Source organism: Gavia stellata, chromosome 3 (genome assembly GCF_030936135.1).
Source record: "Gavia stellata isolate bGavSte3 chromosome 3, bGavSte3.hap2, whole genome shotgun sequence".
NCBI lineage: Eukaryota > Metazoa > Chordata > Aves > Gaviiformes > Gaviidae > Gavia > Gavia stellata.
The window spans coordinates 20533616-20561293 of NC_082596.1; the positions used below are offsets into that span (position 1 = coordinate 20533616).

General features: G+C 40.0%; 1 protein-coding gene across 1 annotated transcript in view; it reads left to right on the forward strand.

Annotated features, from left to right (window-relative positions):
* Nucleotides 1-27678, forward strand: part of RSPO2 (R-spondin 2) — a 73146-nt gene that overhangs the window by 36588 nt on the left and 8880 nt on the right. Inside the window, exon 2 of the mRNA XM_059815606.1 lies at nt 21748-21936. Coding sequence (XP_059671589.1) covers nt 21748-21936 — 189 coding nt within the window. The remainder of the gene's footprint in view (nt 1-21747; nt 21937-27678) is intronic.

The window sequence follows — 27678 nt, forward strand, 5'->3', positions numbered from 1 at the left end:
TTTAAAAACCTGTATTTAGAAAGTCATCACACAACTAGTGGTGTGGATGTATAGCATGGTATATAAAATTTCCTTCTACTTTATATCATTTTTCTAATCAACTCCCTTTTTCACAGTTGTTATTGAATTGGCAGATTAGCTGTTGTTTGAAGAGTCAAGCATTTGTGGAGATTTTATTTGACTTTTGATGAGGCAGAGTTCATGGCTCTAGCACATAAGCAGTTTATTTTGTGAGTGAGTTTGTGTAACCAGATCATTTTGCATGTGAATGAGTTTGTCTTTGAATCAACTTCATCAGAAACTGGTTGTCCCCTGTTAGAACTGTCTGTAGATAAATTGGTTGCTGCAGTGCTGTGAAGGACATGTGGTCAACAGCTCAATGTCCAGGTGGAGATCGGTGACAAGTGGTGTCCCTCAGGGGTCCATACTGGGACCAGTGCTGTTTAATATCTTCATCAATGACATAGACAGTGGGATCGAGTGCACCCTCAGCAAGTTAGCAGACAACATCAAGCTGAATGGTGTGGCTGACATGCCTGAGGGACGGAATGCCATCCAGAGGGAGCTGGACAAGCTCGAGAAGTGGGCCCATGTGAACCTCATGAGGTTCAGCAAGGCCGAGTGCAAGATGCTGCTCCTGGGTTGGGACAACCCCTGGTGTCAATACAGGCTGGGGGATGAAGGGATTGAGAGCAGCCTTGAGGAGAAGGACTTGGGGGTACTGGTGGATGAAAAGCTGGACATGAGCCAGCAATGTGTGCTCGCAGTCCAGAAAGCCAACTGTATCCTGGGCTGCATCAAAAGAAGCGTGGCCAGCAGGTTGAGGGAGGTGATTCTGCCCCTCTACTCTGCTCTGGTGAGACCCCACCTGGAGTACTGCATCCAGATCTGGAGTCCTCAGTACAGGAAAGACGTGGACCTGTTGGAGCAGTCCAGAGGAGGGCCACAAAAATGATCAGAGGGATGGAACACCTCTCCTATGAGGACAGGCTGAGAGAGTTGGGGTTGTTCAGCCTGGAGAAGAGAAGTCTGCAGGGAGACCTTACTGCCGCCTTTCAGTACTTAAAGGGCTCTTATAAGGAAGATGGGGACAGACTTTTTAGTAGGGCCTGTTGCAATAGGACAAGGGGTAATGGTTTTAAACTAAAAGAGGGTAGATTTAGACTAGATATAAGGAAGAAATTTTTTATGCTGAGGATGGTGAAACACTGGAACAGGTTTCCCAGAGAGGTGGTAGATGCGCCATCCCTGGAAACATTCAAGGTCAGGTTGGACGGGGCTCTGAGTAACCTGATCTGGTTGAAGATGTTCCTGCTCATTGCAGGCGGGGTTGGACTAGATGACCTTTAAAGGTCCCTTCCAACCTAAATGATTCTACGATTCTATGAATGTGTTCATGCATCCTTCTGTCTGTTTCTCCAGAATTAAGTCACTTTTAAAAGCTAAATTAAAATGAACGTGTTTTACAGTGCTTGCAACAAAGCAGAGCTAAGCATAGCACAATGTTTTCATACAGATATATGGCACAATTATGTTTTTGTCTCCGTCTTTGGAGGCGAAGGCGGCAGCTGTTCATCAAGGACCATAGTGGAGAGTGAGGGAAATATGTGCATTTTTGGCACCTGAGATTTTTTTCAGTTTCTAATTTTTACATTTAACCAGCCCCAAAAAGGCACACAAAATGTTAAAACAGAGTGTTAAAAATGACTTTCCAGGTCACAGGTTATGTTTTAAACCAGACTCGTGTTGTTATGGTTCCTGCTAATATTTCTGGAGTTAGAAACCTGTCAGTGTTTCCATTTGGAGAGAGGGAGCTATAACTGTCTATAAAAATATGTTCCCAGCCAAAGCATGCCATGTGAGGTCGTTGTTGAAAAGCAATTAAAGTCTGGGAGCTTTGAAATTAGAGGCACATCAACAAGACTGGGAAATCTGCTGCTTTCTGACTGTGCTGCACTCCTAGAAGTCAGGAAATGTATGACGATAGGTGTATGGTGGCTGTTCGGGGTCTGCTTTTATGGGTCACTCTGCGCAGAATCAGGTCTGGATGGATGATTTTGGTTTACGTAGATGTCTTTAGTGTTAGGTTTTGTTGTGCTCTGGATGTCATTTCACAAATTATGCTCTCGATGGATATTTTAACACCTTCTATCCATTTCCTAAATCTTTTGTGCAATTGGTCCTTTTCCTCTGGTTCACCACAACTTTAAGTAGCTCCAGCACACTCTTCCAATTTACGACATCTCCCTGACTCGCCAGCTGGACTCCACACATAGCCTTGGTGCTCCAGGAAGGAAGACTTGGCATCAAGTGAGTCTGGGGTTAATGAAAGCCTGGAGTGGGAAGTTATAAAAATCAGATGGTTATAGTAATTGTAAGGGGCTATGCGCTGAGTTTAATAGCTCCACAGGGAATGGTGATATATGAGGAGTGTAGGAGGAGAGAATGGGCATAGGAAGGTGCCATTATATAGATATGTATATCCCTGTTCCCCATCCCCTTTCATTCGCTCTTTTCAGGATATTTTGTATCTTTTTGCCAGAATCCTAGTCTGACCCGACTGTACTGCATCATCAAAAAATCCCTACAGAAAGCTAGCAGAGAGGGGAAGCTGTTTCCAAGATCCAGTCTTCTCCTCTGCCTGCAATGAAATATGTAAGTCTGAGAATCACACGTGATTCTCTCTCCTGTATTTTCCATGGGGATTCTAAATCATCTACTTTATCTTTCGCCTTGATCAGATACTTATCTGTTTCAGTTTGTGTTCAGGCAGATGTAAGACAAGTTTTTTTAAAGGAAAACAGTCACAAAGTTAACATCATCTTGTATTTTGGTGTGCCCTGAATTCAGGGTCAGAGTCACATGGGCCAGTGTTCCTGCTCAGGTGGAAAGAGGGACTAGCTTGGAGGCAGGACTACTGTAAAAGGTTGACTGTAATCACAAACTTACCATCACGGGCTGCCTGTGATGACCAGCGTGGAGGCAGTCGTGGTAAGCCAGGAGTTCACAGCTCCACATGGAGGCACTGACAGTCGCTGTACGTACCGGGCTTGGTGCTCCCATCCTTCTCCCTTCATGGAGGTGATGCCAGGTCCTTGATCTTAGTGAGCTGGACCATTGTGTCTTGTCCCATGACCCTGAATGTAAGAAGACCCTGTACTTACTAGGCATAAGAGGACACTAAAATTAGGAGCTGTCTCATGTTTAAGAGCATGCTTTATCTGGGTGATTGTAATATTAGCTGCTGAAAATGGGTGTTTAGGCAACAGTTAATAATACTACACTGAGACATGGTGATTATATTTTTAATTTTAAAAATAGATAGTATAATCTTGAAAATATAAAAAATCTTCTATAAGGGAAAATCTTTTCTCTGGAACTATCTTGCATGCATTATCTATCATTCTTGCTTCATAGAGTTAAAAGGTGCTTGTTTGTCTTGTTGGCTTTGCGAAGGCAGCATTGTGACAAAAAAATGCTTAAGATTCCAGCTTGCATATTTAAAGAATAATGAAATGAAATTGCACTGGCAACCTAAATTCTGCCTTTATTTACATCTCCTTTTAACTGTGAAGGCCTTGTCTTTTAAGTGGTTTAATAGAAAGCATAGTGAGTACAAAATCTTTAAGGGAGATACAAACACCTTCCATGACATGATTTAATTAGTTGTTTTCTAGGGCTGGTTTTGGCAGGGAATATGTATGCGTGTGTATATGTGTGCATGTACACACTTACATGTGTGCAGCTCATAACTTGAGCAAACTTTGTTTTGGAAGTCCTTGAGGCACAAGTGTGGAACACCACAATGTTGGTTTTGCAGTCATGGTTTGGAGAGGAGCAGTGCTTTGAAGCATATTCTAACTGCATCATTTAGTCCATTTTTTAAAAATGTACTTCAGGTTAGGATAGCCTGTTTTCTGTATGCTTCACAATGTCAGAAAATAATAAAAACAAACAAAAACCCAACACCATAGAGATTACATGAGTAACTTGAGGTTTCAGTTTAAGTAGTTAAGTGTTTAAATATAAATTTAAATATCAATGTGTTTAATGATGTTTTTTTCAGAGGCGAAAGTAAGTGTCATAACTTCCTAAAAATCTGCCTCTGGTGGTAGAAATGAAAACATGCTTATGATTCCCAGCCGCAGCTTTATGTGTCGCAAATACCTCCTAAAAATCTTAAGGAAGTACAAAGTCAAGTAAATCTGAGATACAAAGTGAGAGATGCGTTTAAATGTTTTGCTTTCTTCCTGTGAAATAACTGTGTGAAGAAAACAGGTGTACTAGGGGATCATTTGAGTGCACTCTCCTTCTCACTGCGTGAGCTTGCATTAGTATATGCAATGAAGTAAATTTGTTCTCGGTCATTTTCACTTCTCATTTTAGAGCCCAGACCTGTCCCACACCAAGGTTTCTTTTTACAGATAGTTATGTGAATGAAGATTTTTAATTTTTTTTTTTTTTTTGAGGTCCTAGTATGTGACTTGGGACAAATATATGTGGGAGCATGTTTAGTACTGCTAATTTTTAGGCGGCTCTTGATAAATGACAGTATGGCTAGGATTTTCTTTACACAGATGATGCTTTTTGGGCTCTCCATGGGCTTTCCTAATAGTCCAATTCTTAAAGAGCTGTTGCCTATCTTTACAGAAAACTCATCATCTGCTTCTAGTGGGAAGATATGTTTTCTTTCTTCCAGTTAATTACTTCAAGTCAAAAATCCAGTAATGGGAGTTGTAATCACGATATGAATTAGTAGGCTGAGTTAAAGACCATAGTTGCACCAAGGCTCTACCACACAGTCCTTCCTTTCTGGAAAACTATCAACAAATATTTATCATTCAGAAAACTGTACCAGGAGACTCATAACTGGAGTGGTCCTGGCTCCTAGTGACTTATTTGAAATGATTGGAGTCTGTTAATGTACAGCAATATCAAAAATAAAAACCTTTTTGAATATCAAAGAATTGATTTAGCTGCCAGGTGGTCTCTAGGATGAAATGTTTTGAGAGCTGAGGGGAGAACTTTGGAGAAATCATTTCTCTTTTATGAAATACTCCAGAAATGAAGTTTTTCCATTTTTTAATGGAATTTATCTCTTTTTTTTCCCCTCTCTCTTTTTTTATAGTGAGATATAAGCCCATGTAACTTCTTACTTTAAGGCATTGACACTCCTTTTATTCTGAGATAGTGAAGTGCTATTATCTCAATTTTAAGAATGAGGAATTCAGAGTAAGAAAAGCTAAGTTATTTGCCCAAGTCATGAAAACAACTATGGCTGAATTTTCCCTTGAACCTGTGTGTCTCATATCCTAAGCTGAGGGCTCCATTGAGTAGTTCGTTCCTCGTCTCAGAGGTACAGCCTTTACAATAAAAGGGAATAAAAAATAAACTGATTTATTTAGCATATCCTTATTTGTTTTTTAAGACCAGGAAGGACTGTTGTTATAACATATTGCCAAGTATTATTACCTTTTGCTCAGATGTATGTAGTCTAAAGACTCAAACTGGCACAAAGCACTTCAATTCACAGGTTACCAAACTATGTGTCACAGACCACAGCAGTGACCAAGCAGCCGCAAAACACTTCAGGTCCTTGGAAATGTGAGACACTAACTAAATGAAAATTGCCCAGACAGTCCTAGCAGGTAAACTGTGCCACATGCTGCAAGTCTGCTGATTTGATGGAAGAAAATTCCTTTCTGAATGTAATCTGATAACTAGCTTGACTCTAAATGTATGGGGGACATATACAAACTAGACACAAGTTTTGATCTAGCATGTTACTTGCCCTTAGTTATGGCCAGTCTCTGATCATTCAGAGGAAGAAAAATAATTTTCCCTCATTCTTGGGAAACTACATCTGCCTGTTGCATGTTAAATTCAGTAACCTTTTTAGGTTGCTGGCTGGGCCCTGAAATATGAGACTACATGATTTATAACTAATGTCTTAACAGGCATGAGACTACTAAGGGCAATCTAGGCATTTGTGTCCTCCCTGGGATCAGGAGAGACTCACTGGCCACATCTACAATAGCAAGAAATGGGGTCCGGTGAGGTGCATTTGCAGAACTAAACAACTAGTTCTGGTGACCTGGTGCCCACGCTTTACACGTTTCAGGGTTTTACTTTGGGATAACTCTAATCTGGTCCTGTGAACTGGATGCATGCTAGGTGTACGCTTGGAGCTTATTTTCCAGTTCAGATTAATTTGAAGGAAATACAGCTCCAGGACTGCACTGTTACGTAGAGCAAAGCTCAGTCTATAGGGGATGATTTGGATTTCTGATGTAAAAGCACACTGATGATCCAAACTGTGACAAACACTCACAATTTGTGTATTTTGAAGTGCTTGCATGACATCTCCAGGGGCAAGAACCAAATACGTTATCCCAGAAGTGCCATGAAAGCATATAACTTATGAATAGAGAGGTAGTCTCCCTAACAAGGGTTTCAAGCCAGTCCAAACCTGTTCCCATTCCCTTCTCCCCCTGCCTCCATCTTACAGGTAGCATGTTCCAGCGTTTAATTACATGGTGGACACATCCTATTTTAGTTCAAGCCTAATTTCAGCTTTCAGTCATCATTAGCAAGATGGACCCCCTCCCTCCCTTCCTCTGGGTAGTTGGTATTTACCTTTGTTCAACTACATTTTTTAGGTTGTAAACTTTTAGTCGAGACTTGAGGTGACCCTGTGCCAGCAATGATTCCTTCTGATGACTTGTTACCCCATCCACTCTTGTCATCTGGAGACTGTGCCGGCAAAGATTTTGTATATTCTTTGGAGCTTTTTTTGGTAGGCATTGATTCTTTCTTAATACAGTGTACATTTAGAGATTAGTTGGTGAGCTGGGTTTTAAAATCAGAATGTCATGTTGTACTAAGTCAGATGACTTGAAATCAAAGCACAACTCACCAATGTTCTTCTTTTCTTCCATGCTCATAGAGACTAACAGTTTATTCTGATCTAAACCCTTGCTTATTCTAGCTATCTATTATGTATGTATGTATATTTAATCTGTACTTCTCAATGATGCAACACTTTCTTAAAGATTCCATTTCTTTCCCTCTGAGATTGTTGTCAGATGAATTGGTCTGTAGTTCCCTGTTTGGTACATAGGCTGTGCTCTGAGCTGTTGGGTTTTCCTCAGTCTTCAAGCATTTAAAAAAAAAAAAAAAAACAACCCACAAACTAATTCTAGAGGGAAACATTAAATTAATGCATTTAGCAATTGACTGGCAGTGATAGCTGCTTAAATTATTTTTCTCTTTGGCAAACGGTCTTGCATAGCTTCCTTTTGTATGGGTGGCAAACTTTTGATTACAGCTGTGTCATCACATTGGGTGGATACATCCTGCTTTATTCCAAACACGAGATGTAACTGTTAGGCTCTTTTGCTTTCTCTTTGTCTGTTATTTTAAGTGTTAGAAATATGGTTTGTTATTCTGGTCTCTATTCACTGTTGAGTTTTGGGATTTGAGGGCTTAGAGGGGTGGGGTTGGTTTTTTTTTTTTGTTGATCCCTTTAGGTTATTTGTCAATTATCTCAATTTTTTTAACTTAGATTATTTGCTATTTATGTCTTGTTTTTCCGTCCTTTGAAGCTGTGCTTTGATACCACTTCCACAATTTTTTTGGTTTTTTTGTCAGAATGGTCTTTTTTGCCCTACATTTTTTTTGTTTTGGTATTTGTGGTACTATGGCTTGTTATTCATGCAGTAAAATATCCTTAAACAATTACCAATTTTAACTCTTCCCAACATCTAATTTTTGTTTCCAGTTAATTATGCCAACAAGTAATTCAAGCTTGGCACATTTGGCCCTTGCAAAGTTTCAAATAATCTAATATCTGGCTTATGCTATGTACTGCTTGTACAGTGGAAATGTAGCCAGTCCAAAACTCACAGGTACATTGTCAACTACTAATTTTTGATCAGCAGTTACCTGTGTTTTCTCTTAAAAGTTAATCTAATTTTGAATTGCCCCATTAATAAGCACCCTAAGGTGGTGCTCTTTATAAATACAAAAAGACCCCACCTTATTAAAGAAACTCTAGATAAATTTCTTTAAATGCTTATATCAGATATATCAGATTTCTCTAATGCCAATGTTTCCTGGGATGCCATTTTTCTTTTCTGATAGTTGATGGCTAAGGAAAAATTTATCCTGGTCTCTTGGGAGGGCTGGAAGTCCATCAGTACTAAAGTTTTAGTCTTGTGAGTGAGCTTTATAGGCCATGGAGTTGCTGTACTTCCGTGTGTGTAAGGCACTAAAGGGTAGTGGTTTGTCTGATGCAAATACTGCCCCATCACCACTTATCAGAGTCTCACCTCCTGGAATGAGGGGCCGTGGGTAGCACTTTTAGCATTTGAATGTACAGTCCTTTCGCCTCACTCTTGGTAATACAAAGTGGGTATCCATATCCAAATTCTCATTTTAGGAGTGTGATAATAAAACCTCTGTTTTGGTGACAGAGTAGGGTAGGGTGGCTTGTGCTTGTGGGGAGTTTCTCTGCTTGCAGAAGGCAGGAAGTTGCCACCTGTCCTTCTGGAATATCTCTGCTCTTTTCAAAAGAAAGATGCTTTTTGGGGGAAGTTTCGGGTATCTTTGGTGAATGGTGGATGTTGTCTTGCACTTTCCTGAATTTCGTCTGGTTTGATCTGAGCTGCATTGCTACCTATAGGTCTTTTCCTCTGGTGAGCTTTTTTCTCTTAAGATGGCTCACTTTGTGTGGGAAAGGATACTTCCACCTGTGAAGATATCCTTTAGGTTCCTTTATTTGCAGTTACAGCACATTTCCAAAATATTTTGTTTCCATTTCATTGATACTTGTTGTGTCCCTCTGGGATCTCCTGTGAAATGGAATATGTCTGGACATCCAGAAAACTTCCATATCCCCATGTGCTTTGTTACCTGTTCCTTCTCCATCAGAAGTGTGTTGTAGTTCAACATGTAGCTCAAGCTGCTTCCTTCTTCAAGCAAGAAGTGAAATCAGATACTTCAGATGCAGTTCATGGGACTACAGGATAAATCAGTCTGGAAGAGACATCCCAAGCAGGAGATTGGACCTCCCTTACCAATCTCCTGCTCCAAGCAGGGTCAGGTGTGAAGCCAGATCAAGTTAGTTGGGGCTTTATCTAGTTGGGGCTTGAAATGGCTGTGCCTTCCTTTACCTGTTCAGGAGTGTTGTGTTGCCACCTGGAGTCCTGGACTTCCTGAAACTGTAGCTGTTGGAGTAACCACAGCATCCATCTAGCTTTGAATTTCCTTCCCAGGCAAGGAGAAAATAGTATCTCCTCTCTGCCTAGTGCTTCAGTAGAGTTGAAATGGATTCAGCCCAAGTACTCCACCTGGGACCTTGTAAGTGCTATCAGTTTTCTAGCACAAATATAATCACTAACTACTCCGTCAACTGCTGTAGCTGAGGAAATGCAATGCTGTGTCTACACAGTACCAAATGAGTTTCTCTACAGACTTGTCACATCTACCTGGAGACTACCAGCCTAGTCCTCTGCAATACTTTTGGGGACCAATTTTACTTCTGTGTGGTCCAAGCTTCATTCTCAATCTAATGCCTAACCTGAAACCCAGTTTGCCTCCTTCAGGCTTGGACATCTGGCAAATCTGCTTGTACAGACCTCCAGTGAAGCTTTGCTCAGAACTAGTTTTTGCTCAGTGTAAGGACCTGTACAACATTTCTTCTGCAAAACTTATGATACTGTGAATATAACCTTACATGCATTTTAAAGTTTCCTACTCAGCTCCTTATGCCTGAGGCCATTAAAACTTCCAGACTATTTCCAACTATCTAAACTTTACATTTCTTCATTCTTAGAGGGTACCACTTTCAGTTTAATAATATTCTTTTCTTAAAAAAAAAAAAAAGGCAAAAACCTCCATTTATATGCTGTTCAACATTTTGAAGTTTGGTATTTATGAAACACTAACCAGCGTGTTCACTGCTTTATAAACTGGAGAAATAAGGCATGTTCTTCACTGTTACAGATTTACAATCACAGCCAAATATTTATTTGTTTGGCATTTCCTTTACATGCCAGTTCCAGTTGTACAATAAAATGTGATAGTAAACAATAGTTAAGTAAGTAGTCGTTAGTTTAGTGGTGCCTAATATAACAATGAAAATAACTATATAGTCTTTGCCTCTGTTTGTTTCTGTTGGAATTGCTGTATGGATTATCTAGCTTCAGAGTCCAGATCTGATATCTATCACTTTTAAAATATGTTGAATTTAGTCCTCCAGGAAGTGAAAAGTCAGACTTGAGCTCCTTCTCTATTTTTCTTCTGTTCCTCAATCTTTTCTACCTTTTTAGGTACTGTTCAGTAAAAGTTTGAAAAGGCAAAATGAAATATAATGCATCATACATAAAGTCTTCTTGTATGCCATTGTACTTTGTGTCTTAAGCAGAGTGTTCTGGATCTTCACCTCTTTAGCTTTAGTGCTTCCAATAATGTTTTGTCTTCAGCGGTTTGGGTGGATCTGGGTTTGGAACTGTGTTTTTGTTGGAACGCCTCTACGTTGGATCCCTGCAGTTTTCAGTGCTTGGAAAAGTTATAACTTACAATAGAAGACAAAGTAAACATGCCATCAAAGGGGAAAAAATTAAATCTCTGTTTATTCACCTGTGTGCTAGAGATGAATCTTATTCACAGCAGCTAGCTGAAATATTCTAGATATTAAAAAACTTGGGAAAAAAAAAGAATTTGTTCAAATGCCTGGGACTTTGTTCCAATAGGATTTGTGTCCCAGATGTTGATTTGCAGCAGCAATATGCAGGATGAAGTTTGCTGTTGAATGTGCCATTGGAGAGTGGCACACAGAATATGTACATGGGGAAAATGCATTTCTGTGCAATTTTGTAATTAAGAAATAGGCTGTGACAGTCTGTGCATTTCTGGATGACTATAGCATGGGAGTCTGAAATGGAAAGGTCCGAGATTGGTGTTCAAGTGACTTTTAACCACCTGAGAGGTGGAGGTACACTGCCTTGTGGACTCCACTGACAAGGCCTCCCCACCAGCGTGGTGTTATGAGGATAGTAAAGAAGTGTTTGGTTTTTATTTTTGTTTCTCTTCGCAGCTTCCACGTTAACACCATATATAAAGACTTGGTCCAAGGTATAGTAAGTCTCTGGAAGGAGCATGTCTTTTTTTTTCCTATATTAGAAGTGAAACTGCCAGCCTCTGAGTGGCTTCCCAATATGGTTTATTTTCAATGGAAGACAAATAAACTTCCCTCTTGAAATAAGCTGGGGAACATGGAGGTTGTCACGTACTGTCTTCCTTGCTTCCCTCTTCCTACAGACAAAGCCTAGAAGGAGCTCCTGTGCTTCATATGTAGGTGATGTAAGTGAAAAAGAGATAAAGCCTTGGCTGAGGAAAGTGATTTTTCAAAAGCCTGTTTGGAATGACACAGCGATTGGCTTTGAAAATTCCCGATTCCTGCTGTAGATGGTTTAAGGTCAGCTCTGCGCAGGTGCAGAGCTCCCCGTGCTGAGCAGGTAGGCTGCTCAGTACTCACACTCTTGTACTTCACTTCCTTCACTGTCTGCAGGAGAGCTGGGACTGGTGAGTGCCAGACCGGTGGCCGGGTGGGAGGGAGCTGTAGACATCCCTTCTTTGAAACCAGCCCGCAGTGCCGCTAAGGCAACAGAGCCCCGCCACTGCATGACGGGTATGCCAGAGCGAGCCGGACATTGGGGTAGATCCAAGGGGTAGAGCAGACTGGGGGTCGGGGTCTCGGCCCCGTCAATTGATTTATGCAGTTTTCATCAGATGTAATTGATCTGTGCTGTTGCCGAAGGTGATCAGTTGTGGTGCTTTGCCTCCGTGTCTCAATTGCTGGGGTTTGGGGAACAATCCAGAATCTCAGATGTGATTATTTTCTTGGTTTTAAGTAGTAGCTTTGCGGGATTTCTACGTTTTACTCTGTAGACCTGTAAAAAGCTGAAAGTGTAAATAATGTGAAACCTAAATAAGAGAGAGTGAAAGACAAGTTATCTTTCAAAAGTATTGCCTGTTAAAAATCCTCTTGGGTTTTATGGTTGGGGTTTCTTGAGGTTACTATACATGAAGCTACCAGCATTTAATAAAATTATCTGGGGTTTATAAAGTATTCTAAATCATAAAACTACCTGATGGAAGTTTATTTAAAGCTTATATCATGGATATTTTTACAGAGACTGAAGATGCCAGATAAGATAAAGAATTTTGAGATTTGGAGTAGACAAAACTGCCCACAGCTGTGAGGTCATCTTGGAGGGACTCTTCTCAGCGTGATAACAACTGAAGCAGCCACTTTACAAATCAACAGCTTGAATGGATTAAAGGAAATGGCTGGTCCATTTATTGGTGTAATGTACTGGTGTAATGCAATTTCTTACTATAGCTGAAATGGATTGGCCTATAAATTAAAACTCAGAAGTGGGACTGGCAACATGCACATGAATGTGCATCATGTAACACTTTTGAACATCAAACGTAAGTGTTTGGGGGGCTAGGCTTCAAGATCGATGACCTATGAGTGGTATTTGTGAACCAGTTGGTTGGTAAGGCTTGGTTGTGGGTTTTTTTTTTTTTTTCCCTGAACAGGCTATATAGCTGGCCTGTATGCATGAACACAAGGGAAGAGGGCTTTTTTTAGTATATTTTATTTTAACTTTTTTTTGTCTCTGGATGCACTCAGTGGCTGTGATGCTTGGACCTTTTATCCCCAGTGTTTCAAGTGTGAGTGTTGAATTACTCTCTGTCAGTGACAGCAGGAAAACCTAGGATAAAACTGGTGAATTTGTGAACAGAAACCAGCAATAAAAGCTAATATTTCCTAGGACATTTGAACAGGGAGTGGGACACTTTCTTCTCTGTGTCTATTTCTATCCTTGATTTTTAGGACAGCAGGTGACAGTGGTGTTTGTGACCTGCAACAGATGCTCCATATTTTTTTTTCCATCCGTTAGCCAGGAAGGACTTCCTGTGCATAAAATGTAAATTGTTGACAGCGCTGGATTTCTGGACTGGAAGGATGAGTACAGTCATTGGGGAACACGGGGGAAATGGAAGAGATCTGAGCAACCAGACTGAGGAGGCATTGCTGCTCCATTTTCAGGGAGAGAGGAAATGTCCCCCGAAGGAACTGAACAGAGAGAAATTTTGAAGGAGGATTCCCATCAGAAGTAGAAGGAGGAGGCAGCATTCAGTAGAGTTGAAGGCAAGTGAGGACTGGTAGGCTGTGAAGAGCAGACAGAAGAGGAGAAGGGGAGTTAAATGTTTCCAGTTGATAGCAGGTATCCAGAAAATAAACTATGAGAGATGCCTTTAAAAGCTCCAGATGGTTGAATAAAGAAAGATGGTTGAGATACCTCTGTGACTGGCAGTTCAACCCAGCTGGAAGGAAAGTCAGTAATGTTCTCAAAATATCCAAGCAACCAAGGCATCCTGAAACCAACATACGTGTCATTTTATTGATAAATTACGCTTCTGAATTTGGTAGACAGTATGCAATGCTGATAATGCCTATAGTCACTAAATATTGCAAAATATCTCAACAAGTAGGTAATTTCTTGAGACTTGCCAGGGTGCTGAAGGAGAATAATATCATCTTTGAAAGGTCCTGGAGAACAGGCAAAGTGCCTGAGGACTGGAGGAAAACCAATGTCACTCCAATCTTCAAAAAGGGCAAGAAGGAAGACCCAGGAAACTACAGGCCAGTCAACCTCACCTCCGTCCTTGGAAAGATGATGGAACAGCTCATTCTGGGTGTCATCTCAAAGCATCTGGAGGAAAAGGAGGTTATCAGAAGTAGTCAACATGGATTCACCAAGGGGGAGTCATGTCTGACCAATCTGATAGCCTTCTACGATGCCATGACTGGTTGGATAGATGAGGGGAGGGCAGTGGGTGTTGTCTACCTTGACTTCAGCAAGGCTTTCGACACCGTCTCCCACATCATCCTCATAAGCAAGCTTAGGAAGTGTGGGTTAGATGAACAGACGGTGGGGTGGATTGAAAAGTGGCTGACAGATAGAGAGCTCAGAGGGTTGTGATTAGTGGCACAGAGTCTAGTTGGAGGTCTGTAACAAGTGGTGTTCCCCAGGGGTCAGTACTGGATCCAGTCCTGTTCAATATATTCCTCAATGACCTGGATGAAGGGATGGAGTGTGCCCTCAGCAAGTTTGCTGATGGCACAAAACTGGGAGGAGTGGCTGACACACTGGAAGGCTGCGCTGCCATTCAGCGTGACCTGGACAGGCTGGAGAGTTGGGCAGAGAGGAACCTTGTGAAATTCAACAAAGGCAAGTGTAGGGTACTGCACCTGGGGTGGAATAACCCCATGCATCAGTACAGGTTAGGGGCTGACCTGCTGGAGAGCAGCTCTGTGGAAAGGGACCTGGGAGTCCTGGTGGACACCAGGATGACCATGAGCCAGCAATGTGCCCTTGTGGCCAAGAAGGCTGATGGCATCCTGGGGTGCATCAAAAAGAGTGTGGCTAGCAGGTTGAAGGAGGTTATCCTCCCCCTCTCCTCTGCCCTGGTGAGGCCGCATCTGGAGTACTGTGTCCAGTTCTGGGCTCCCCGGTTCAAGAAGGACAGGGAACTGCTGGAGACGGTACAGCAAAGGGCTACGAAGATGATTATGGGACTGGAACGTCTTTCTTATGAGGAAAGGCTGAGGGACTTGGGTCTTTTTAGCCTGGAGAAGAGAAGACTGAGGGGGTATCTTATTAATGCTTATAAATACTTCAGGGGTGGGTGCCAGGAGCATGGGGCCAGTCTTTTTTCGGTGGTGCCCAGTGACAGGAAAAGAGGTAATGGGCACAAACTTGATGATTGGAAGTTCCATCTAAACATGAGGAGGAACTTCTTTACTTTGAGGGTGGCGGAGCACTGGAATAAGCTGCCCAGAGAGGCTGTGGAGTCTCCTTCTCTGGAGATATTCAAAACTCGCCTGGATGCATTCCTGTGCAATCTGCTCTAGGTGAACCTGCTCTGGTGGAAGGGTTGGACTAGATGATCTCCAGAGGTCCCTTCCAACCCCTACCATTCTGTGATTCTGTAATATCTAACTGATCTTCACAGTGATTCTCTCTACCATGGTGGTGGGGAAAACAGTACAGAAAATTCTGAAAGTGTGCAGCTGGATAGCCATGTAGCAAAAGTAAAATGTTTTGATTTGGAAGTGGAATAAAAAGTGCACTGGCTTTTGAATATAGATGGAATGAAGACAAGTCTTCTGAGGCCTAGACTAGAACAATCAGAAGGACATTATATCAATAATGAGAGAATGAAATGAGCTGACAAATGAAAGTAGTTTAAGCATAAAATTATGGTATTGAAAATAGAATTAAGACCTCCAAAGGAAGTGAAGAAATGGTTTCATAATAAGCAGGCAAAATTGTTCACTTATGCTCATAAATTTGGTGAGATTTATACCAAACTCATTGAAGTGAAATGCCACCCTACAGTTAGTCTATCTTCAGAGGAAGAGTGGGGAACATCTGGGTTTTCTGACTTGTGGACAACTTTGTGGAAAATGATCCTGCGTGGTTAAGGCCCAGTGTCCTGAGGAAGATAGCACTGGGTGATCTCCTGCGTAACTCCGAGAAATGGTTGCTTCCTACCCAGAGCAGCGTGATACTGGGGAAACGGCGTCTTTGTGGTCAAAAAAACTTACATAACACATGAATGTTTCGGGAGAGTATTATCTAGGAAAAGTAGAAAAGTTATATTACTTCTGTATTTGGCACTGGCACAGTTGCTTTTCCATTTCTGAGCTCTTTTTTTGGTGTCCATAAGCCTGTTGATAAAATGGCAAAGGATTGATCAAAGGACTGGACACTTTGCCTTGTGGTGAGACATTCTGGAATCTTAGTCTGTTTATCTTACCCATGAGAAGGCTAAAACTTGACCTAATCAGAGTGTCTGCATTGGGGAAAAAAACATTGAAAAACTGTTAACAATCTGGCAGGCAAAGATATAAAAAGGTCCAGTGGTTGCTATTTGAACTTCAAAATTCCACTGCAGATTTTCAACAGTGAGAGTGATTAGCCTCTATGATATCTTAACAAAGGTTGTGGTGGTTTCCTTACCGCTGACAATTTAAAAATCAGGATTGAATGGTTTCTTAAATGATATGTTTTAGTAAAGCACAAGTTCTGTGGCTTCTTTGTACAGGGCATTGGGCTAATTGTTCATAAAAATCCCCTTTGACCTTGAATCTCTTAATTCTCTTAAAGACAATGACTAGAGTCAAGCTAATCAATTTTTTTCCTTTTTTGTTAATGAAGTTTTCTGTCCAAAACTTACTTTTGGTTTTATGCAGCTCTAATGAAAAATAGGTGTTTTTCTTGGCTGCTTCTGTTCATAGCCCATCAGATGGTTTTTAACTATAATGACCTTGCAGTCTTACAGTGTTAATACATAGGTATACTATACAATATTGGTGTATCTTTAAGGCTGTATTCTTTGTTCCATTCTTCGGTACTCTGAAGACATATGCCAAGCATGAGTGTATTTTAGTAGGTTTTATTGAGACATGTATGGGATGTCTTTAGCATTAATGGAATTCAGGATTATGAAATCTACTCTTTCTGTAATAAGTGCAGCCTGTAGTGGTCTTTTAGTTGCTTCCCTCCTGAGTCCTGTCTGCACACCTCATTTACCGTGATAAATGTCTTGGAGACATTCCTGCTAGATCTGAACTAAATCCAATTACCAACATGTATGTGGCTGCAATCCCAGTTAGGCCCAGAGTACCATTAAGCTGGCCATTGTACCAGTAAGCCCAGTTTCTGACTTCAGAGAGTTCAAAAGACCAAAGACTGCCAAATAGTGACACAATGACCAGGCAGCAAGTGATATTAGGAACATAACGAGCATGTTAATCTGGCCCTCTAAAGAAGTCATGTTTACATAATGCCTTTTTCTACTGCTTGTTTCTCTGCCTGGCCCTCCTCTTTCTCCAGTTGGTTTTGGATTCATTTGTCCACTTCAGCCTGGTTTTTACAGATGTGTAAAAATACCAGGGTCTTGTGGTGAGCTGAAGCACCAGGTTCAAAAGAGCTTTGTGACACCTAACAAGCGGGTATACAAGAAAGACACAAATTAGTAGCAGTTGTTGTGGTATGGGCTGCAAGACAGTAAGATCATAGGAAATCAAATGCTCTTAGTTTTCTTGCTTACAGAACAACTTGTATTCTTGTGGGGAACAGGCTAGACTCATTTTGTACTGCTGATTCTCTTATGATTTCAAATAGTCATAACAATTCACTTAAAACTGGTTCAGCAATATGGCTTAAATACATTTGATCCAGACAAGAATTAAAGTAATTAGCTGACACTTGATATGGATCCAAACCATGAAACTTTGAACACCCTTAGAGTTCAGAAGTGTTTCATTCAGTGTTTGGGTACTAGTCTGTGTTCTCAAGTAACCTTTTCAAACTTGGCAAATCTAATCCCAGATTTAAAATAAAGAAGCAACATAGGGAATCAAGTTTGTAAATGTTTTTCCTTTAAATATAGAGATATGCTCTAGAGTATAGCTGTAGAAGCAGCAAGCAGAAGGAATAGAAAATGTGTTATCTGTATAAAGGTGTGTATTTGTGTTTATGTGCGTTGTTCACACCCGCGTACACACTTACATGGCTGTACAAAACATTACTGCTGTTGCAGGGACCTTACAGTCTTAACAGACAGCCAGGGCAATCATGCGCTTTGAGACCCAGAGGATGGTGCTAACTTAGAGCATGTGTGCATTTTCGGTTTTATGATGTGACGACAGCAGTGCTCTGACACTGGTTAACATTTGTGGGCCTTGTGGAAGGAGCGAGTTTCCATGAGGGATTTGGCTGGAGGAAGCCTGCCTGCCTGGCACACACAGTTGAGGAGGGTGTTCCAGGCAGGGTTGAAATAGATATAAGTAGCATGATGTTTTACATTGCATATGATGCAGCTGGTAACTTGGAATGTGATTGACCATGTTTTGTAAGCTTATTATGTTTTCTTGCAGTCTAATACAGAAGGAAAAAGAAGACGTTATGAAGAAATTCAAAGGAAATGTGTAGATGTTTCTGCTGAACACAGAGGTGTTCAATTCCTCCTTCAAAGAGCAATTATATTGAAAAAGCTATATGTGATAAGAATACATTGTGTTTGCTATGTTAAGAAACCAAGATGGAAAGGGAAGACTTTGGAGCAGGGGGAATTTTGTAGGATTTAATTATAGCCTGCATACATAGGGGCAAAGAGAGAAAGTTAAGTTGGTATCTTCAAGATGGCATGCCTATGTGACACCAAAACCAGTGCTATGTTATTGTTAAAGTATATGTTCAGTGTCCAAGTAATTTAGTCCTTGTCCCTGCTTTGGGACAAGTTGAAGTGACAGAAAGGTTGCAGAAGTCAGTATGCTTCCCATGAAACTCTGAAAAGAATATAACCAACAACAATGTGGAAGAACACAGATTCTGTGATATACACTTCACAATAACTTTATGCAAAATACCTGGAAATTATTCAGTTTGGTGCCTCAGCAGCACAGTGGGAAGTTTTCAGATTCTTTCATAAAGTTTACTCTCTCTATTACAGCGTACAAATCATATTATCTCCCCTTACCATTATATAATTCTTCAGTGATTTTTTTTTTTTCTTTTTTGCTTAATGTGGTAAAGAAAGAAAAGAAAAATATCTGATGCATTTTTAGGTTTTTATTATAACTTAGTAACTAGGAGAGCAACAGGGGAAGTCATCACTATGTGACCATTAACTATGTGATCATCTTGAACTCTGTTATCCAAATTCAATGTGTGAGTTTAATAATCATTCATTCAAGTAACAATACATGTGTCACATCTATAATATATCATATCTGAGGATTTCAGAGCAGTTTACAAGTTTTGATGAACTGAATCTCACAGTGTTCCTATAAGAGGGAAAAAATAAAGGCATAGAAAATTACAAATTATTTGTTAAGGCTGCTCAGGAGATAAAGCAGAGCCTAGAAATCATGGTTTGGGGAACCTACACACAAGTTAAAATTTGGGAATAAATATATACAACTTACAAAATTTCTATATTATCGAACCCTTTCATGTATCTTGTGTCGACCTTAAGCTGTGAAAGATGTGCCATCCATCTTCTAAATAAAGGATAGCACAGGATAATGGAGGATCATTTTATGCTGTTAGCTCCTTTTCACATGAGAGTATGTCAATACAGAGCTATAGCTGAAGCCCAGAGAACTGAGCATAATTAAATTTGTCTGCAGAACAGAGGGTTATCAACAAAGACATCTTACCAGAAATAGAAAAAAGAGGTACTTGAGGAGAGTAACATGTGGGCAGTCATAGATGAAGGAAAGTTGGACATTAGAGTCAAACTGAGACACATTTTGTAGCCAAGAAATCTGAATTTTAATGGGCATCAGCGAGGGAAGGTGGACGTGAGACCTACATGGACACTGTAAACGTATCTGCTCCAAAGCCTAATCCCTGTTCTCCAAGCGACACTATTGAGAATAGTAGCCTTTAGCTATACCCATGCTGTTCAGCAGTTGGCCGGGCCCTGAGTCATAATCATATACATGCTGTATATGAGATCCTGACTTCAGCTGATTCAAACTCCAAAACCCACTTTGAATGCTGAATAAATTCAGGCATCTCGCATCTTTAGTTTTGCTTTGTTCCTTTTAATTCTTTTTTTATCGTACAGGCTTCTCTGAGGAACCTTCAACAAGCTGGAGGTACAGATTTGCTGAGAGTCAGCTGCAAGGAGACTAAAAGGGGTTTTAGAAGTCTACAGGATTGCCCACCATGTGTTAAGCAACAATTGCTTTGGAGTACATGGTCACATATTATTTGATGTGGTTACAGATAGGCAATCCCTGCTGACAGAAAGATAAGGGATGCATCAAGGCCTAGCTCATCATCTGTTTGTTTCTCTTGTATGTCTTTGAAGATGTGGATTGTGAATGAGAATAGTTGCAAGATGAACTGTAGGAAAAGTTATATCTGAGGTCTTGCGGGCAACAGGAGACAGGAACAGCTTTAGGAGTATAAGGCAGTTGGTCTGTAGGGTGTGTCATTACGAAAGGGTTAACAGAGAACCAAAGAATTGTACATATACCATAGAGGGTAAGGTTGCTATTCCCATTAAGAAGATCTCACCAGGTGAGCCTGGTGCCACAGGACTCCAGCACTCAGAAGGTGTCCCGCTGGCTGAGCTGTTTCACACCGGAGCGTTTGGCTTCTCGTCCCGCCTGCCACCCACTAGGATTATTTTGTACAAGATCGGAGTTGAATGCTGTTGTGCTGAACTTGGTGAGGCATGTGTGGGGGACGGGAGCAGAAAGGGAGTGGGAATGTGGTGTGCAGATGTGTGAAGGTGAGAGTAAAGCTTATCAGCTACTGGTTCCAGAGGGTGGTGGGGCTTTTCTTTTTTCTTTTCCTGGCTCCGTTGGTGAAGTCATCCATTGAACAACCTCAATTATCCATCCATACAAGATAAAAGTACCAGAGTACTATGTTAGGGTGTGAATACTTTTAAATATTTAAACATATAGCAATTAAACATAGTCCTTGCCCTTTTGGCCAGCTGTTCTTGGGGTGGCCTCTATTAAAAAGCTCTTGAGACCCCAAAGACACTTTCCTTCTGTTGCATAATATTTTTCTTTTGTTTCCAATAAACCAGGTTTGAACTGGCAAATTTCTGTGAAGTCCTGTAGCCAACTTAATATTTAAAACAGACCTGTTAAGTTATGCTGTTTTCAGGAATGTCTTGAGTGATCCTCCCTCTGCTAACCTGCTGTGCTGACTCAGCACCTGAGAAGGAGTTGACAGTCCATGGGGACAGGAGAGTGTTCTGTGACTCTACAGAAAGGCAGTATAATAAAAGCTCATAAGGGGAAAGAGTGATGCAGCTAAGGTTTGTGTTGCACCTATGAGGCAAGTAATTTAAAAGAAATAAAAGAAAAAAACAAGGCAAAATGAGAGAATAGAATTGAAGGCACAGCAGCTGGTGACCTAAAATGGTAACCTGCACTGAACACCTTCCTTCGGTAATGTCTGTGCATATGGTTTTCAGCCCATTTGGAGTAGAAATTTGTAGAAAAAGGCTCTTAGAAGTTAAAACTGCTACTCTTTTTTTAAAATAATAATCTTGACATTCTCGTTAGAAAGACCAAGAAGAGACTGCAAGACAGCTTTTCTAATACCAGGAGAGCTATGGGACAGCACACTTTGCTAGTGCTGTACCTGTACTGTAGAGTGTTTGTTACACTTAACACTGCTTTCTTCACAAGCCAGAAGTTGCATTAGTGTGGTTGCTGGATTTCATGGACATATCATTCCAGGTGCATATATCAGGGTGCTGATGTTCTATATTTTGCTGCTGTTGTGTGCTTATGTGCTCAGCTTCGAACTAGGATTCAGCACCAGGGTTTTACTTATGTTGTAGTGGTGAACTTTATATAGCTTGGTCTCTGCTTGCCTGTACCTTTATTTAGAAACTGTGTAAATTCATTAAATTTCCCTACATACAATTAAAAATACAGAGATTGCATTTCTTCTTATTCACTTGCCAGTGCAGATGTATGAGAATGAGTGCACTTTCAGAACCTTCCTTTCAAAACTGCTTGTAATCAAGCGGTAGATAAGTAACACTTTAGAGGGAAGAGGACATCCAGCCAAATTAATTTCCAAATGATCTTAAAGTGTAATTTATCTTCTTATTTTGCAGCTAGTTATGGACCAAATCCAATTTGCAAAGGCTGTTTATCTTGTTCAAAGGATAATGGGTGCATCAGATGCCAACACAAGTTATTCTTCTTCCTACGAAGAGAAGGAATGAGACAATATGGTGAATGCTTGCATTCCTGCCCATCAGGGTACTACGGACTCCGAACGCCAGATATGAACAGATGTTCAAGTGAGTTTTTTTTGAATGCTTACATTCACTTTTATAGGAACGCCATAATTCACAGTCAGTTTTTAAGGTGATATGTTGTGGAACACGACGATATTTTCACAAATGTCTTAAGATCATCATAAAACTTTGCTAAAGAACGTTCCAGCTCATTCCAAGATACGTAACATGCGGCAGATTAAATAGTTGATGCATTAACCTAGTTTTTATTGTTGTTGTTATTTTTACTGTTATTATTGCTTTAGTTAGAAGGGAAATTTAGGAAAGAATGGTGATTTAAGCAGATATTCCTAGTTTTAACAAACAAATTCCCATTATATGAAAATAAAAAGGATTAAGCATTAATTTAACAGTGCCTCATGTAGGTACTAGTCAGTATATGCACTGATATATGGGTGGGCGGCTTGTCATGCTTTTTGTTCCCACACAAATTTCAGGTGACCAGACACCTCACACCAGACATGCTTTAATATGTAAGTGTTGCTGTTTTAATAAAACAGATGTACTATTAAAAACAAACAAACAACCTTTCACTTTTAGTACTGCATTTTATTTGGAAATTTACAACCTGCTAATGTGCAACAAGATTCCCTGTTTGCATGTTTGTGCCTAGAAGCACAACTGCTAAAACCAGCGAGTGCTCTGGTATCTCTACACATCATTTCACCGCTGTCTGGCAGTTGTGCCGGTATCGATTTTTCCATATGGTCATATGTGGAGAATTGCCCGTATGGATTATTAATCATTGCTTTTACCTCTAATTCATATTTATGGTTTTTTTTGTGTGTGTGTCATAGCCTAACCAGAATTAGGTCACTGAACCTAAGAACCTGAAGTAAGAAATAGCTTTTCGTTGCTTCCTGAAATAATCAAGTGTCTGTTAAACGCACGGCACTCGCCCCCTCAGTACTGAGGCATGTCACTGGGATGCACTGCCTTGTGAGAAAGTGGGTGCTGGCTTTCACATCACACATAATCTTGAGACCCACGTGAGGTCACTCCATGGCCATCCAGGCTGGAAGGGGAGCACTCATGGCCATGCTTGGACCCAGCCCGTGCAATGACATCCCACCTCTTTCTCCCCATTCCCAGCGCGGGCTCCATGGATCTGGTATTCTTCATGTTGTGTTCCCAACTGCTGTTTAATATTGCTGAGTGCTGCCTAATCTGTACCAGGTGGCTAGGTTTTGATGAAAAATTAAATGAGACCAGTATATGGTTTATGTATCCCTTCTGTAAAGTAATTTAAGATCTTGGCCTTAATTTTCATAACAGGTTTGTGAATTCAGCAACTCGTCCACTTTAAACCTTTCAAAACTGGGCTATAAAAACTTGCCCATATAAAAAAGTTTTTGAATATAGTTACAGTTTTGGGAAATAGATGAATTTATCTATATTAGCCTGTACTGTGCTTGGGAGGTAGGAAAAATAGTCTGTACTGTCAGTCTGTCTTAACTTTTTTTTCTTTTTAAGAAAGTAATTTGCAGAAGGTGGATGGTGAATTCAATATAACTTTTTTCATTTTTACCACTTACAGAAAGTGACCTTTTTCCCTGAATTACGGGATTGGTTTTGAAAAGCATAAATGTGGGTTATGTCCAACCTATATTGGCATGTGTTGGGCGCTGGATATTTAACTCACCCTCAAGCCTTTGACAGTCTCCCTCTGCGAGAATAATGATGCAGTTGCATTTACTGACCAGTCCTGGTTCCCCTCCAATGATTTTTGTATTGTATATTTTTATTTTAGTGTAACTGCCAACTGGTGTATTTATAAATCACATCTTCATTTTTGTTCTTGGTTTGGTGATCTTGCATGGCACGTACATTGCATTGTGGACACATAGACATTTTGTGGATTGAAGTTGAGTTAATATAAACAGTCTTAAAAAATGGAATAGGTTTCTTCCTACTTGAAGTTAGATACTTTTAGGTACGCTTAGTTACAGGCTCCATTGCTCAGATAGTATTATCTCAGCTAACAATAATAAAAATTCTGGCTGCATTAAAATCCTTCTGGGAGTTACAGGGCTTGAATTACATAAGTTGAAATGATTTCTGCCCTATTAATGTCTTTATAGGCACAAAAGCTGTTTAACATTTTATTACTGAAACACTTGCCCATTTTTGTTAGAGAAGCTATAGAACATATTTTTATGGAAAATGTTGACATGATTTTAAAAGCCAAACATAGTTAGTGCCAAATGTAACACAATAAATACCACAGCCAAGTGCATCAGCTCTAAAATGATGGAAATTTTGAATTTCAAGACTAATTTTATTTTCTACATGTAAGCGGTATGTGTGTCTTGAATATGAAGTGATTCTAGACTGTTTTTCTAGTAACAGTGAATCATGTAATTTTGAGACTGCTTGTCTCTTGAAATCGATGTAAGGTTTCCTGCTGGAGATGATTTTCCTCCTGAACATTGCAGTATGACAATGCAGTACATTTGGACACAAAATTGGAAAGTGTTGAGTCTCTTCTATAGAAGAATGCCCAAGAGAAGAGCTATACTTTGTTAATTTTCCAAGAAATTTTAATAATTAATGACTTTGAACTGAACTGCTCCAACAAGAAACAATCTCCTGAAAAAAAACCCTAACAAAACTGAATTAAAGAGTAAGATGAAATCTGTCACCTGGGTGGGTGATTTAATATTGATCTGATTAATGGATCAAGCCTATCTTGAACCTTTCAACTTAGTCTGTATCCATAGTAACCTCTACAATTTTAGGGGGAGGAAGCACTCAGAGTTTAGAAATTACAGCTCCCTTCAGCTTTGGTTGGCTGCTCCATTTATTTAGGTTCACTTTCCTTCTCACAGGAAGGCCCGACATTGCTAAAATTGTAATTTCCCCTTCCATGCGCCTTAAGTAAATACAAGATAAAGAGAAGCTTTTAAACAAATTGAGCATTTATTAAACATGTGTAGTTAATTCACTGTAGTAAGAAAGGTAATGATTTTTTTTGAACTTTCTTACAAAATAGCAAGACATCATTAATATATCATGGCTTGACTGTTTCTTATGTAGCATAAAAGAGCATACGACCTTCTGAGACTATTGTAGCCAGTGCAATTGTAACTGTCTGTCAGAGGGTTCAATTACCACAGAGGCAGCACTATTTGCTTTAAATAAAATAATATTTCTGACTTTTTAGAAATAGTCCTCATTACTTCTGTGTTTGTTTCCTTCAAATATGGCTTTATCTTTTAAAAACAAGCTTAATATAGCATTGGGGATTTTGAAAATGAAGTTCGATGGCCAGAAATTGAGGTCTGCCTATCATTCTTTTATAGACATTTTTTCCCCTTATGTCTTCTACTGTCTTTTCCTTTAAATGAATTTGGATTTTTTTTTTAATTTGGAATTTTTTGATTTTTTGCCTTACTTTGTATTTTGACGGAAGAATTTTGTTCCATCCATCTAGCAATAAAAATAATCATAGTGCTTTGAATTAGAATTTATTAAATCTGTAATCAATTTAGATTTAATGGGGCAGTTGTATATTTGTAAAGTACTAATTGAAAACACTGTGGTTTGGCATTTATTTAAAAGATCTCAACTAATAATGAATCAGGATGAGAACATACTAGAAATGTATTGCTAAGTGTTTATTAAGTGAATTTATTTTTAAAAATACCCTCACTATAGTATTTTATAATTAGGATGTTGTATTCCAAGCACTGCTCTCTGTGAAATGGTAGACCTGTGGTAAACTTCAGGACCTGTTACGGTCAAGTGACTGTCTGTATCACTCTCTAGCTCTCATGTTCAGCCCCTGCCAAAGTTGTAGCTTAAAAATCTTTATTTGTATAATGATAATAAACCTGCAACTACCACATCTGCTTAGGAGGTTAAATAGCTAGCTGTTACAGATATTCTCCTGTAGGCTAAAGCTCTTTTGCTCATGATTTTCCTCATCTCCTTACTGTCTCATCAGTGACTTCCCTGAAAATTTTGGTCTCTCTTCTCTTTCCATTGGTTGTTCAACTGATACTCCATCCACTATAAGAACTGCCCACATCATAGCTTTCTTCATCATCTGGCCTATGTCTCTTGTTCTTGTTAGCACTAGCACAGTCTTTGTCCCTCATGTGCCCTGGTGTCCTCAAGGTGAGTTATAAAATGTGTAGTCTGTCTGGGTTTTTGAAGTCCCTCCCAGCTCTGGAAATTCTGGAGAGGATTAGCACAGAAGGTGGTGCTGGTCAATGACAGGTTGGTGTGGAGTGCCAACGGACACAGGATGGCAGCATGAAGTTAAGCCTGTAGCACCAATGTTGTTTTACTGAGCAGCAGAGGGATGGGAGCAGGAGTTGGAAGGAGTGAGTGTGATGGGCATGGGGACGGTTTGGGGATAGGTGAAGTTAGGAGGTTCTGGGCTAGAAGAGGCAAAGAGATCTGAGGCAAGAAGATTAGGGAGCTGTGAGTCAGAGCTCACTTTGAAAGAGCAAAGTAGGTGCTTTGGACCAAGCAACAGTTGTCAAGCCCCAGGATTACCAACCTCACAAATTATGGGACCAGAGGCTCCTCTGGGATGATGCCTTGATGGAAAGACTCATTTTGACCTTTGAAAGGAAAACTCTGACTGTAGTGGATCGTCACCTCCTATTACTTTGTCGTCTTAAATGCAAGGGGACACCTCAAGCAAGAACCCAATTTCAGTGCAAAGACTACCATACCCTTCAATTTAGGAATGCCACAATTCCTTCCCCAGCTTCAGTCTGCATCTTCCCTTTGCAAAATATGATCATTATCTCTCTGTCTCTAAGGTGTTCAATACAGTTCTCTTTCCTGCGCTGCTGGTTGCTGGTTTCCGCTCACGAAGATCCCCTCACGTGTTCTCACTTCCCTTTCTGACGTACTCTTCACTGGTGTCTGCGTTTCATGCGGAGCAGAACTTGCTGTGAATCATCGTTGTTATTAACATTACCAGGAATTGAGCAGCTGTCTTTTTCACTAGGTGTACTATGAAATACCTTTGTTACGCAGGGAGTTATGGGTGGATAATCAATCACATTGATTATGTTTAGAAAGGAACAATGCGACAACAGAAATGCTAGAGAATATGGATCTTTCACAAAGGCAAAATAAGGCTCATATTAAATTTTCAAGATTATGCATATCAGTAAAAATACTTTACAAAGGAGTAACCACTTTTTACAGTTGAGATCTAGACATCTTTTGACCTTAAAATTCATCATATTGCACTTAGTAGTATGAGAAGCTAATATAGTAAACTTTCTTCTTGTTAAGATATGTTAAAATACGAAGCACATGCATCTCAATATGGGGCATTTTGTGCTTTATTTTGAGCTTCAAAGGCATTATATTTCTCTACAATTCAGCTTATTCTGCATCGCTTTATAAGCTCATGATAAATTTACTATGGAATGATACTATTTGTTTTGGTAATGTCACGCTCTCTGTAATTATAGTACAGAATGAAGCTGTTCACAGGAGCATGTACACTTTTTTTATAATAACAGGCATATGTGCCTGGGTCTAAATTTAATTCAATACATGAATTTGTATTTTTAACTCCTGGGCTTTTGATTGCTTCTCTAAAATATAAGTCTGTCAATTCTTTAATGCTTAATTTTAAAAGAAGAATTAGTAGAAGTGGCTTATCATGAGTGTCAGGAAGCCAAAACAGGTCAGGAAAATCTTTAATATCACTGTGGTTCATCTGCTTAAAATGTGTCTCTAATTTGGGTATGATTTGTAATCTGGGCTTTTTCC